Genomic DNA, 14,390 nt, shown 5'->3' with positions numbered 1-14,390 from the left:
GAAAACAGCCGTAATGTTAACACGCTGTGTTACAAATTGCACTTTAAATCGAATCGAATAACGCGTGAGACGATAGCTTTCACTGTCTAGATTTCCACAGCGCTTTCCTACGCAGGCATGGTGTAATGTATTGTCCACGGTACATTATGGCTCAATAAGGAACTGATACAAACAAGATCGGGTTGCAGCTCGATGGTGGTTAAAGTAAAAAATTTTACGCGATTATTATTAGAGTGAACTCAGCAACGCCTCTAGCGGATGGTTTCGGAAACTCTGATTTTCATATAATGCGATCAACGTAAAGGTGACCGCAGTTGCAACGTATATCCTGCTATTTTTTTTACTATTGAAGGGTCCCGCGATTGATCACAACATCACCTGATGGAAAGTGATGATGTGGTCTAAGATGAGGTTCGTGGGTCCATGAATACTACCACATGTACGAAACTTTGTAAGAATGTATGGATAGATATTTGTTACTCTTTCACGCAAAAACTACTTAATAGATTTGAAAACAATTTGGTGTGCGGAGGTCATAAGGTTAGGTCACAATGATAAGAATATTCATTGTTTATAAACAACCAATTGTGGGTAGTTCGTAAATGCCGGTACCAGGCTGTACCGCGGACCGCGACTTTCAGTTTGGCCCTAGCTGGTTTCCTGCATATCGATTTTTTTTTAAATTTATACCATTGACCTAATTTTAGGGTATTGCGTATGATGTATTTTCAACTGATTTCAAAATAAACGAGATTTTTAATTCAATTGATAACTTCGGCCTTACTTCCCTTTGATTTATATCTGAATATGAGAATAAAATAATTTTCGTTTTTAAATTGTTTATAATGGCCCCTACTTTTATTAATATACATATATTAATTTGTAAGCAATACGTACATATGCATTTTTATAACAGTAAAAAAAAAGGTTTCAAATTATAATTTAAACAATCGGTTTTTGTGGGAGTAATTTTAAATCAATTACTTTGAAATGGAGTAACGGTAAGTTTATAAAGTTTATGGCCAATATCCAGTAAGTACAATACCATACATTATGTTTTGATTTCAAACATACTTTGTCAGTAGCAAATATTGAATTAAAGAATGGAATTATAAAACTGATATTATAAACAAGGTTTCATTTCGCATTTAGTATTGATAACAAGTACATATAGCACCTCACCTCACCTCAAGAAAAAAACACAGGAACGAACGTCGAAATGTTTCGTAGACATGTTAAATTAAAAAAAAAAAAATTATTTAGAATTTAAGGAATTAGGAATGAATTATCAAAAATAAACCTTATCGTGTGTAGAAAAAAAAAAGAATAATAGGACAAAGAAGTTCACAGTGTCACAGGTCACTTGACAGACATTGATATATTGGGGCCTGATCCCTTAAATGCAATATATACTTTCATACATGACGCGCTGCATGCGCTAAGCGAAGTTAAAACTTCGGCTTGTATTCTGGGGTGGGCATCAGGCAATTCTGGTGTGGGCACGAACAGTGGTGACCGTCGTCAATTTACATGAACACCGTGGATTTTTTTATATCCTGAAGACAGCAAATAAGCATATAGATAGATGGTAAATGGTCACTGGGGCTTATGGAGGTTTGTAACATCAGAGGTGTCATGTGCGCTATGCCAACCATGAAGAAACTTTAATATGCTCTTTTTGAAGAATCTCATACTGTAGTCTCTTAGGAAATCTTCGGCAGGGAACTCATTTCACAGCTTGAGCGTTCACGGGGAAAAACTCTTTTGAAACCGCACTGTACGCGATCATTTAGGTTCTAGTGTGTGAGGATCAATTCCCAATCGATGACGAGCAGTGCGAAAATAAAAGGTAGCTGTGACAATTTCTCAGAACACAATCCGTTATACAAGAGGTAAAACACACAAAGGGAGATAAAGTCTCGCCTTAGATTAAGAACTGGAAACCACCTGTGAGCTTGGGATCGTCCAAAATTCTCATAGCCCGTCTTCGAACCAAGTCAAGAGGACCAAGCTATTATATAGGTAATCTAACCTACAGATGAGAGTTGTACTTAATGAAGAGGTCGAACTTGCGATTTTTACAATAATCATAAAGACTGAGATATAAAAGTTTATTCAGAACAAAAAACTACAGTTAAATATGAGAATATTTTTTTTTTGGATCACTTAAAGAGATGATCAAACCTTGATTGTTAACATTGGCCTTTAAACAATGATCCCATTCAATAATACAATTCGAAAATAAAGGTTGCACAGTGGACGCACGATCGAAAACTCTCGTCCATTGTAATAAAGTTCAAATTGGTGAAACGTGTTCCTCTTTATTGTCTTTACTTATAATACTTATTAACGTATTGTTGGATCACGTTTGTAACATCGTGTCCGCCCTACATAATGATCACGCGAACTCCATCTACTGGTTGGTTGGTATTTGAACGAGGAAGTGGTGAAACGTAGCATTACTAATTTGGTTATAGGATTGGCTAGAAATTTCGCCTAATAAGATTTCAAGACTTGGCTAAAAGAAGCCTTAGTGAGATTTGTTTTATTTATAATCTAAAAAAGGTATAATTACTAAAATTATTTGTAGATTATTTACTAATTATTGTTCAGGTAAAAAATACGTTTCTATAAATTTTATAATATTGCATGTATGCAATGTTAGGATTTTGATATGCAAAAGTAATTAGCAATTTTTATTGTAATAAAATTAATATGAGAAAATAAATCCTATTGTTGGTTTTAACAAATAAAAAAAAAAGACTTTATATGACTGATGAAATCATCGATAAAAATCTTATCTGTTTACCTTATTTTTAATACCTCTGGTATTGCAGGTGTTCATAGGCTACGGTAACCACTTACCATCAGGTGGGCCGTATGCTTGTTTGCCACCTCAGTGGTATAAAAAAATTTGAGAATCATACATAAAAAAAATCATTGCAATACTTCGTACTAAATCCACCCGTTTAGGCTGTTTATCAATTTTAGATTTATTATATGAAATCATAGAAAATAAACTAGATAAAATAGAATTACGAAAAGATGTAGGTTAGAGATTACATTATCAGCACCACAGCACCACCATACATATAAAGATCTAGCTTCGTTTAATGGCGTTCAATGGATCGATGTTCTCGCGTGATAAACATCGAAACTTGTTATTTGGGTTACAACGAATTCGCTCGCGACGTATGGAGGTCGGAAATTAATAGCTTTCGATTTTTTGTGCCCTCACACGTCACCGAGCTGGCGAGCCTTTATCACAAACAGCGATATTTGGAGCAAGGTTTCCGAAAGAGTTTGAGAAAACAGAACAGCTCGGTGGACTTGTTAGCACGTATCCATTCCATGGCTTAATGTTAACTTTTAACTTTTTGCCTCCACACCTATTAAATTCACTGCTATACCTCAACCTTCAAACCGAAATACAGCCATACAATACTGCACTATATAACCACAATTTTTAATTCTAATAACCAAAAGAATCTCAATTCGATTGCTTTTTTTTTGATGTTTGTTTTAAAAACTATTTTAAAGAATTTTCACAATATTCACAATTAAGTCACTCTTTCTACTAACTTCTTTTTAAGGCAAAATTTAAAATTATTTACGATATCGTCATTAGTATAAGATTCAGAGTAAATAATGATATTCTTTAATCTATTTATAAACTAGACCGCTCGCTTAGATCAAAGGGTTCGACGGACAATTAATTATAAACTACTAAAACGTAGTAGATGTCTCGTGTATACAATCAGATATTATAAAATTAAAACGAATAATGCTTACTATAAAACTTTTTCATTTTTATTAACTGATCCTCTCAATTTATTAGTGAATAAACGCTCTTTAATTTAAAATATTTGTTTAATTCCGCTGCCATTACTATGTGTGCTACTACAGACATTTGACGCAAAGGGCTGATCACAATTAGTAGAGGGTCTACGAGTATGACTTTCCCTATTAGTCATTAATCTCCAATCATTATTTAGTCTAATAAGTTATTTAGTAGTTTACCTGTAAATGAGGCATCATCAGGCAATTATTCAATCAAAACTTGGAAGCCTAGTGACTATTTGTGCTTTTATTTCGTTTTCAATTCAACAGTTTTTATTATCATCGTTCTATCTTATATTAGTAACTGGCTATCGTTTACATTTAATATAAGTTGATACACTACTCCTTCTTTATTTATCAAATCAGCAGTCTTCATCATCATCGTTTCATTTTAGATCACTAGTCTAAAGTTTCTTTCTTCATCCAATAAAAGAAAATCCGCCATTCAGTTTGCGACTTTCTCATACACTTAGCAATTTTGTTTTCCACTAAATAATGTATTTGACTTTTTAAATGTGGTCATAGAACGTGATGATTTTTTTTTGCCATCAATATTGCATTTCAAATAAACGAGAAACGTGCAAGTTTTTTTTAGTACAAGATCGTTTGCTCAATTTTTATATTCCTTCGTTTTTTGCTGCACAACGATGTTAAGGTCAGCAAACTCATTCATGTTATTTATTTATGTACGTTATTTATGTATATTTTTAACGTTTAAATATTTCGATTTCATTCTTAATATAGGTCATGTTTTATAGTCTAAATAAACATAAGCTAGAATGACACTAATAAATAAACAGCAAATCAACAAAATAGTTAAAAAAGGAAGAACTTGAATCTGTTTCAACATAAATTGAGTCTAAGTGTTTTGGGTTACGCTCCTAGATGTTTATTATTGAGGAACCATCTCAACGGGTATTCTAGCTTCAAGAGTAAGCGATTCGTTTCTTTGAGCGACACTCGATCTTGGGATCTTAGAAATCTATAGAAAGTTTTTATTTTTATTATACATTTAAACTCAATGACTTATTTAAATATGTTATATACTCTGATAAATTTAAAAAAAAATCCTGGTTGAAACAATAAGAACAAATAAAATGGCTAGTGTTTGTAAATTGACATATAAATGTTATAGTAAGGGTAACCAGCATTTAGCGTTCCATTGTTTCTGCTTACCCTAATGGGAGACAGACGTGATGTATGCAGTACTAATCTTCAAGTTTTACATTCGGCACATTTTGAAAGTCTACCTTTCTTTTTTACAACACAGGAGTAAACGAGCATGCGAGTGACCTGATGGTAAGTGACTACCGCCGCCTATGATCACTTGCAACATCAAAGGTATCGCAGGTCTACTGCCGGCCTTTTAAAAAGGAATATACTCTTTTCTTGAAGGTTATGATGTCGTATCGGTTCGGAAATACTGCTGCTGGAAGTTGGTTCAAAAGAGTGGTTATGCGTGGAAGAAAGTGACCGCCTCTCATCCAGATGGTTTAGATGGAACTTTAGTTTACCGTTTTTCTTTTACTATGAATATAATATTATTTAAAAACTTTACCTGAATCGTCGTCATGGCCTGTATTCAGTTGCAAGGCCAAAGCTCTCAATTGTTTATACACTTGTACTGCTTCACTCCTCAGCCAGCCATCGTCTTGGTCTTCTGGCTCAGCTTCCATTTCAGCATGGAGGGACCTGGCAGGGTCTGTCGTATCGACAGGATCTGGTGCTCCGATCCTTTCAGCCAGAGTATCGTGAGATCTTTGGAGTCGCTCTAACTCTTTGAGCGTATTTTGGTAGAGGTGTTCCTAAACAAAAAATTGGATTAGAAGATAATAAATTGGACACTGTCTAAACGTAATTTTATTTTACTTGTTACTACTATAATATGGAATTGCAAATAGATGACGTATGTACAAGGAAAACATGACTTTCCATACCACCAGATTATTTGGCATTCTAAGTTGCATAAAACAAAATATTTAAAGAAAATTGGTATTTATTTATTAGGGTCTTATAGACAACAGTAGAAAGAAGCCAAAACAATAAAATTTGGAAATTTTGACCTTCTGTATGTTCCGGTACCACATAAAATTACATTAGTGCACTAAATTGGAAACAGTTTCCACAATTGTATTATTGAAGATCTAACTTAAAATCTGATGTATGTTTGTGTGTAAATTTTATCAAAATCGATTCCGTAGTTTATTTTTGAAATTAAAGTAACTTGGTTTAGTAGTGACTCTGCCATAGTTAAACACATTTGTGTATTTACTGGTGGTGGGCCAAACGTGGTTTATCTATATATGTTATTTATTTTTTTATTTATTCATTCATGGTTATATTAAGTGTGACATTCACCAAAACAAAAACCGTTGACAGATACATATACTCATACATGACTACCTCATTAGAGATTAGACACGATTCGAAAATCGTATGTTCGCGACTGTCAAATGATTCTTTTTTATGTTTATTTGTACTGTTGTATTGTTCGCGACTTTACACGAGTAGTATCATGGGTTTCCTTTAAGTTGAAATTTTCCAAAATCCTTCCAGCGGATGCTCACGTTATAAAAGTTAATTTTAACATGTAGTATTGTAGTCATTTTACTAATATAATTAACTAGACTTACTAATAACTAAATGATGTCCTATATATGAGAGATAGAGAAACTGAAGTCCTTTATTTTTTACAAGTTGTTACTATGTACTTGGAGTCTCGGTATCGAATAAATTATAAATAAGTGGAATAATTAAAAGAAAATAAAGTCATTATAAAATATCGATAATATATAAATAGAATATAATATATATCATTATTAAATATGAAAATTAAAAGAAAAGCCTTAAAGCTTAAAGATAAAAAAAATATTAAATAAAATAAACCTATAACCTAAATTTTAACTTTCTAGACTTAGTAGCTTTGATTGTGCGTTTGACTCGAGACAAACTGTTTTATAAGTATAGATAACGGTTAGGATTTAATTAGAAGAATCAATCGTATAGTGTTAATTAGATACATAATTAACGTTCACGTGATATTAACTAGGAACTGACAAGGTAAAAAGTTTTAAATGATTACGAGTACACAGCATTGTATGCGTGCGGCCCTGAGATATGGCTTAATGTTAACTGAGCATTAAACATCCAACAAAAGTCATTATAAAAATAAAATTTCAATAAAAAAACACATTAATAATGTTGCACAGTTCGTGAAGAGGTTAAGATGATTTTAATTACCTACCATTGTTATTAATAGAGGAACTTGTATTGCTGAAAGCGAAAGGGGATTACCAGTTGCAGCATTTGGCTATACTGAGGCTAATCCGTTTCCTTTACTGAGTTGCCTTCATGAAGACGTTAGAATAGTAGCTACCTACGTTGAAATTGAATTAGGATCGTAGATTCTATTCTTTATTTAGGAGCATTCGTTTGAAGAAAATTCATGTTTATATTTTACGCTTTTTACAACATTACTTTTCAAAACGTACACAGTACTATTGTCTAGACAAGTTTTCAACATTTCTTAATTAATAAAAAAAAACTGGCTTTTTATCTCTGTACTATTTTTATTCGTAAATGTATATATATTTGTATGAATCTACATCTACTTTGTTGCAAAGTATTTCGCATTTTGTTTTTACAATTATTAAATATTCCAATTCCAAAATTATAGTAATAATTTAATAGTCACTTTCTATATTATCATTTAATATCACTGTAAGAGCTTTTTTTTTTTTAAATTATCACTGTAATACGATGATTTAACAATAGAATGAGAAATGTGAAAAATTGTTTAATCATGTACAATTTCTTGTAAGTACATGCAGTAACTTTATTACTTGGTAGTGGAATTTAATTTATTGTTAATCGAACAATAAAAAAGCTAATATCGTGAATAAGTTTATTTGCTTTTTAGAATTATATTTTTCGCAGTTAGTTATCTTTTCCAAGTAATTCTATAGTTTAGAAATCTGTTGCATTATTTTAATATTTACGTTACATAAAAAGTTATTTTGTAAACGATATTGTTTATGAATTATTTTTAATTCCTCTATCAAAATTTTTATTATTTGTATATTACATATTCAAATGTAACAAAAGATTAAAAACTGATTATTAAATTTCTAGTAGCAATTTTCCTTAGAATTTCTATCATTGATTTCGTCTCATTTTAAATGATAGCTTAGTCCACAGCTGTCCACATTATGGTCCGCGGGCCACATGTGGCCCGTGGCTTGAGTAGATGCGGCCCGCTAAATCTTTTCTACCTATTACCAATGTCAATGTTTCTCGTCTAGCTACTACCAATATTGTAGTTGACAGAATTGTAAAAGGTAAATCAAACGTAAAAATAATACAATAACAACTAAATGATAGCTGCTTTTTGTTTTTACAAATATTTTGCGGGCCCTCAATGAATTAAGTGATTTTTATTGGTCCTAGATCCTATCTAGTTTGGACAACTCTGGCTTAGTTTACAAAATTATTAGATTCAAATTTGCAATGTCCATAGTCGTTATATTATTGAGACGTGGAACAATTATTGTTTATTACTACTTTAGGTCATTACTTGTCAAATGTTTGGCTTGTTTAAAAAAATAATGATATGCTATTTCAATACCGGCAGTTGCCTCTTGAAATTGCTACATGTCGGATTGATGTTTTTAGAGATTGTAAATCGAAAGGTTTCATTCCAATATGTTGCAATAAAACATTATCAGAGAGCGATGTGTTGTATTTAATGAGATCGAGATTTGTCTGTTTAGTTGATCTTATCACACAACCCCACTCCAAATTGACCTACTTTCTGTGTTCTGCTAGCCAATGCCAGTACTATTGAATGACTAAATGGAAGTTTGCGAAAATGAACTAAATAGATACCTAGCGCTAATTAATGAGTTAAGTAGGTCTTAGGTTAGTTATGGAATATAGCTTTTAAGAAAGGCATGTAATTAACCTAAACTTCTTTTTGGTCGCTTACTTAAGTAATGTATAAATTTAAATACAATAAGTAAAAAAGAAGAAAAGCATGAAGATATATCTTTTAGTTACTTGAATTTTCGGATAATTAATATAATGTGATTAATTTTATTATATAAAAGATTTTTATTGATTTGTCATCGAAATTTTAAATTTATGATGGTAAAAATATATTTGGAAATATAAAAAGCAAAATAAAATACTAAGTAGTAGCAAAATATTTAGTGATAGATTTAGATGCATGTTCTGTGCATACATTGCAATAACTGCATCGTCATATACTTGAAGTAATGTATCTAGTTGATAATTACAAATAAGTAATGGATACCAATATTTATGTAAATTTAAAGTAGAACAATCAAGCATATACATTTCTGGGTTTAATTTTACGAGTACGTACGTAACATAATTAGATAGTCGAGCAAGTTACGACGGTTGAAGTAATAGTTGCGTGAGAGTGGACAAAAATACTTTCTCATATTCTTGTGTTATTCACAAGAAATTTCCAACTTTCCTCCAAAGGTCTAATTGGACCTCTTTGCAATTGCAGTGCAGTATTTTCTATATGTTATCTTCATGTACTTACGCAAAAAAAAAAAGTATTTCTATCAGTTATATAAATACTTAGATTCATAGTACAAGGTATGCACAGTTTGGGACTACATCGCTTTTTGTAATATTTATTTATTTGTTTTATTTATTATTTATTGCACAATAAAATTTTGTACAAATGGCGAGCTTAATGCCATATGGCATTCTCTACCAGCTAACCATAATATGTGTAAAAGTATTTATTTATTAAGCTTTCTGTTATTGAAATTAGGTACATGTCAGTAACATGTACCTAATTTCTTTAAATATGCTCTATTCTAGGTCATATACTTCTGTATAAATACCACACGACACCTAGTTTTTATTTTAAAGTAACTTCCAAAAAGCAGTTTTTATTTTGCTTGGTGTTTCAGTTATATATTTGTAAATTCTGAATAGACTTTAATATTTGATATTTTTTTGCAAACCATAGAGTTTATTTCCATGTTGGTTTCATGGTTATGATTGAAATTGCTTTATCTGCAAATCTTAATTTATATTTCAGTCACGTAACTATTTTTCAATTATCTTAATAGTATAATACTTCTCAAATACATTTGTTGTCATACCTGTTCTTTCAACTGCCTCTCCAAAGCCACAATCCTGTCGTTTGCTTCCTCCAATTGCTGCATCAGGTTTTCTTTGTCGTGCAGGGATGTTGTCAACCTCCGTTCGAGATCCGCTTTTTTATCGCTGACCAGGGCCAATTCTGCTTTGAGTGACTCCAGACTGTGTACATGGTCCTGTAAGAAGAAGTCAAAAATAAAATCAACGAAATTCAATTACCTATACGCAATGATATTATAATTAAAAGAAATAAAGGAATATACGTTACAGATGCGTCTGAAATCAAATCTGGGGAAGACGCTTATTAGCATTACTATAACATTTGAATACACTTCCGCGCAAGTGGCAAACATTACTTGTTCCAGTTCGTCTCGTTAATATTATTTGACAATGTAGTAAAATATCTATATGTGCTGTTTGTGTTCAGAACATATTTTTTATTAGTTTTCTGAGCATATAACGAACCTGCATTGTCTTTATATATCTCCTTATACACTACTGGCAAAAATTAAGTGATATTAAAAAAAAAAAACATTTTCAACAAGAGATAACGCGGAGAAAATATATTTTTCGTTTTTTTTTTGATGATTACTTAAGAACTGCTTACGCTAAAATATTTATCAGTTTAGATATGAAAACTAGATACTCAGAGCTACAATTTTCATTTGTTTAGATTTTCTTTACGGCCATTTTTCTCTGAGTTATCCCCTGTTGAAAATCACCCAAAAATTTGGAATATTTTTATTATCCCATAATTTTTACGACTAGTGTATTTATCATTTCATTTTGTCTAGAGCCTAGAAACTTCGCAAACTCACCTGTAAACTAGTCTTCCTCATGGAGCATTGGTCCTTCAGCCCCTCCAACTGTGACATGAGCTGTGCCTCCACTGCAGACGATTGCTTCAGTTGCGCTGTCAATCTTGAATTTTGCGCTGTCAATTCTGCTATCAGGCTGGCTTTTTCTTCATCTCGCTATTACGACAAAGAAAAATAATCTTATTTATTCGTATACAAAACGATATTTATTGGTATACAAAATCAATATACTACATCTATAGTAACGATAGTTTTAAGATTGTGCTCCTTAAAAAATAACTGACTTAAGTTGTAGCAAAACCAGTTTTTTTTTTATTTAAAATTTAAATTACTAAACTGATAAAAAATAAATTTCCAAATCTGTTTTAACAGACGGAGTTATGAGGTAAAAAACATTAAAAAAAACAACCGAATTAAGAACTTCCATTAGAATCGATCCTGCCTCCAAATCGATTTATAACTGAGGGAATACGTACGGAATGGTGTTTAAGAATACAGTGTGGTATTATATTCTTTGATGTCTATAGTACTAGTCATGATATACATATGAACTATCGTTACCAATTCTCATCAGAATGGTCTTAACCCTTCTTTGCATGATTTGTTTTATTGGTGAAATAAATCAAGGTGATATAATTCATGTTCAAAATTAAAGGCAAAATGGTTAAAAAATAAATTTGACAGCTATGTTTTTTTTTTCTGTAATGGACATTAAAACCAGGCACGATCAACTTAAAGTGAACTTGTTCTTTTATATAATTTTTAGGCATTCAATGTTATGATGGAAATGTCCACCATTATGCAAAGAAGGGTTAAGCTTATTTACCACTCCAAGTCTTCTCATATCAGCCGTTAACTGTCCTCTACTGAACATAGGCCTCTTCCTGTTGGGGGGTTTTGCCAGTAGTTACCATGCTTGGCAGGCAGGTTGACAATTGGAGCTAGACTTTTATGATATTTAAAGAGGGACGCTGCTGACTATCCCTCGACTATTAACTTTTTTTTTATAACTTAGAATGGCAAACAAGCTGACGGCCCGCCTGATGGAAAGTGGTAACCGTCGCCTATAGACATGAGCAGTACCATGGACATAACAGAGTATACTGTTTCGCCCATGATACCCCCCATGCGTTGCAATTCCTGAGGACTCTGGTGTTATTCCTCTGTACCCTGTAAATTCACGCTATATCCCACCCTTCAAACCGAAACATAGCCATGCAAGTGTTTGCATGGCTATGTTTTTGCTGCTTCACAATTGACTTTTGTACAAAGTCTCCCTCTGGTAACTTTAGTTGTAGTAAAATTAGCTATTTTAATTTAAAAACTAAACTGTTGAACCGATTATGATAAAATTTCTATGCGACCTATCTCCAAGTACGAGTATATCCTTTCAGATAAATAAAATCTTTTGTACAAAGTCTCCCTCTGGTGAATATTTATGTAAGAAAAAAGTTTCTAGGTTTATTGGTTTAGATATAGCAGTAAATAAATGTAAAGCTCGGTGTAGTGTCCTTTGTATTGCCAAAGATTAGATGCAGTGGAAGAAAATATATTTCGTAGGCGAAGGATAGGTGGACAGTTTTATGAATTTTTTATGTTCCTTGGCGAACAAGGTACGGCTTATTTGTTAGAAAGCGACGACCATAGATATAGCGTGAGATAGACGACGCATGTACCGCCATCTATAAGGGGCCTGTACGAAACAATTTGACACCTGTGTGCTTCGAAAATTCGAAACAAACGTCAAATGGTATAACCTTACCAAATTCAGATACACCTGCTTGCATACTTTATACATAAACTGTGTCAAATATATAATCTAGTAATGTAAAATTTGTTATTGTCAAATATTTGACATATGAAATATTTTCTGAACACTAGCCTGCTATGAATTGAGAAAAATAGCAATTGAGGATGTATCTTAGTCCTCTTTTTACTAATTATATTTGTATAAGAAGAAAGGAGCCAACTATATGATTTTCAGTTTTTATTTTATCATTCCTTCTAAGTTATTCCTTGTTCTTAGGTAATTCCTTGTTTTTGCCTCTTGAAAGCGACAACAGTACTGCTCATGTCTTTAGGCGACGGTTACCACTTTCCATCAGGTGGGCCGTCAGCTTGTTTGCCGTTCTAAGTTGTATAAAAAAAAAAACTGGTTTTGTTATAATTAAATTGTTTGATTATTTGTGTAATGTACCTAGGAAATATCTACTATAATTACATTACATCGAAAACCTATACGAATACGTAGTTAGATAGTTTATTATTTAATATCAGTCCAAGCCATTGGTCAAATAACCTATTGATTTATTGATCGACAACTTTATGGCGTGACATTGGATGGTGGACAGTATACAAATATACATATAATAGCGACCGAAGAAAAGATATTTTAATATAATGTTCTAGAGAAAACAAATGCGTAATTTACTAGTTTACCAATTTTGTGCTAGGTTGTAGAGATATCTAGTAACGTTGTAATATCCGATAACTATATATTGAGTTTTTCTGGACATTGATGACCACCCATTGCGATACCACTCATACCACTCATATCACTCATATTCATTATGAACGGGTTCTTCTTTTCGATATTAATATATCGCCGTGTAAGCCCCAGCATAGTATGGGCCTTCCTTTCCCGTGGGTGTCGTAAGAAGCAGCTACGACAGTGTAAGTATAGGGATGGGCAGAAAAATCCCTCTTAAAACATCTCCCAGAAGCCAAGGGAGACTATGTTATTAACAATATAAGTGTTATTGGGTCAATATATGTATAGATATTGTAACTACAATATATAGATAGGTATTGCTATATATCATCCATCTCTACTAGGTTGATATTTTACTAAGGGCGGATTCGAGCAAACGAGAATAAAATTTATTCTTAGATTAAAGTGCTACTTATTCGAGAATAAATTAATTTTGCGTTTTACCATTTACAATTCTAAGATTCACGATCTTATTCGGGAATAGCTACTATACTGCTGTTTTGCGTGGTATAACAGAGATATTCCAAGAATAGTAAAATAAAATGGCGTCCCAGGACCATATGATCTATGATTCGTAAGCTGTCAAATGCGTGTGGTGATTTCTATATGTAGATACAATTAAGTACTGGTAATCTCGGTTTCGTTTCATTTTCGTATAAAATAAATAAAATGTTATATATAAAATATTATAGTTGGCCTCCACTAAACAGTAACTCTCTCTCCGATTGTAGCCAATTTGGACTATGTTTCCATTTATCTTTAGCCATTTTCTTGCAAAATAAGTAGAAAAAGCAGATACAATACAACAATAACTAACAAAATAAAACAAATGTAGATGTACATGGCTGTCACTTGTCATTGACAAGATGACAGCATTTTTTTTTCATTCGCTACAATACAACAAAAGTAAGTTGATATAACATAAGCTTTGATGTCGTCTCCTTGTAGGGTAACGTTAATTTGTCGGGTATCATTTTCGGTCACCGTTCACTTTATTAATTACGAATAGTTATTCCAAGTATAGTTATACCTTAGACTGCATGGAAAAATGACTATTGATTTATTCGAGATTAAGATCATGGAATAGACTATTGGCGGTA

General features: G+C 32.3%; 1 protein-coding gene across 1 annotated transcript in view; it reads right to left on the bottom strand.

Annotated features, from left to right (window-relative positions):
* The window catches only part of LOC113515232 (bicaudal D-related protein homolog), a 151,249-nt gene that overhangs the window by 23,599 nt on the left and 113,260 nt on the right, over positions 1-14,390 (bottom strand). Inside the window, exons 3-5 of the mRNA XM_052896133.1 lie at positions 10,800-10,955; positions 9,984-10,157; positions 5,399-5,645 (exon numbers count right to left, since the gene is read on the bottom strand). Coding sequence (XP_052752093.1) covers positions 5,399-5,645; positions 9,984-10,157; positions 10,800-10,955 — 577 coding nt within the window. The remainder of the gene's footprint in view (positions 1-5,398; positions 5,646-9,983; positions 10,158-10,799; positions 10,956-14,390) is intronic.

The sequence above is a fragment of the Galleria mellonella genome, unplaced genomic scaffold (genome assembly GCF_026898425.1).
Source record: "Galleria mellonella isolate WM207_F2 unplaced genomic scaffold, CSIRO_AGI_GalMel_v1 utg312, whole genome shotgun sequence".
Taxonomy (NCBI): Eukaryota; Metazoa; Arthropoda; class Insecta; order Lepidoptera; family Pyralidae; genus Galleria; species Galleria mellonella.
Note: the sequence above shows the minus strand (reverse complement) of the source record. Positions and strands in the feature narration are given on the sequence as shown.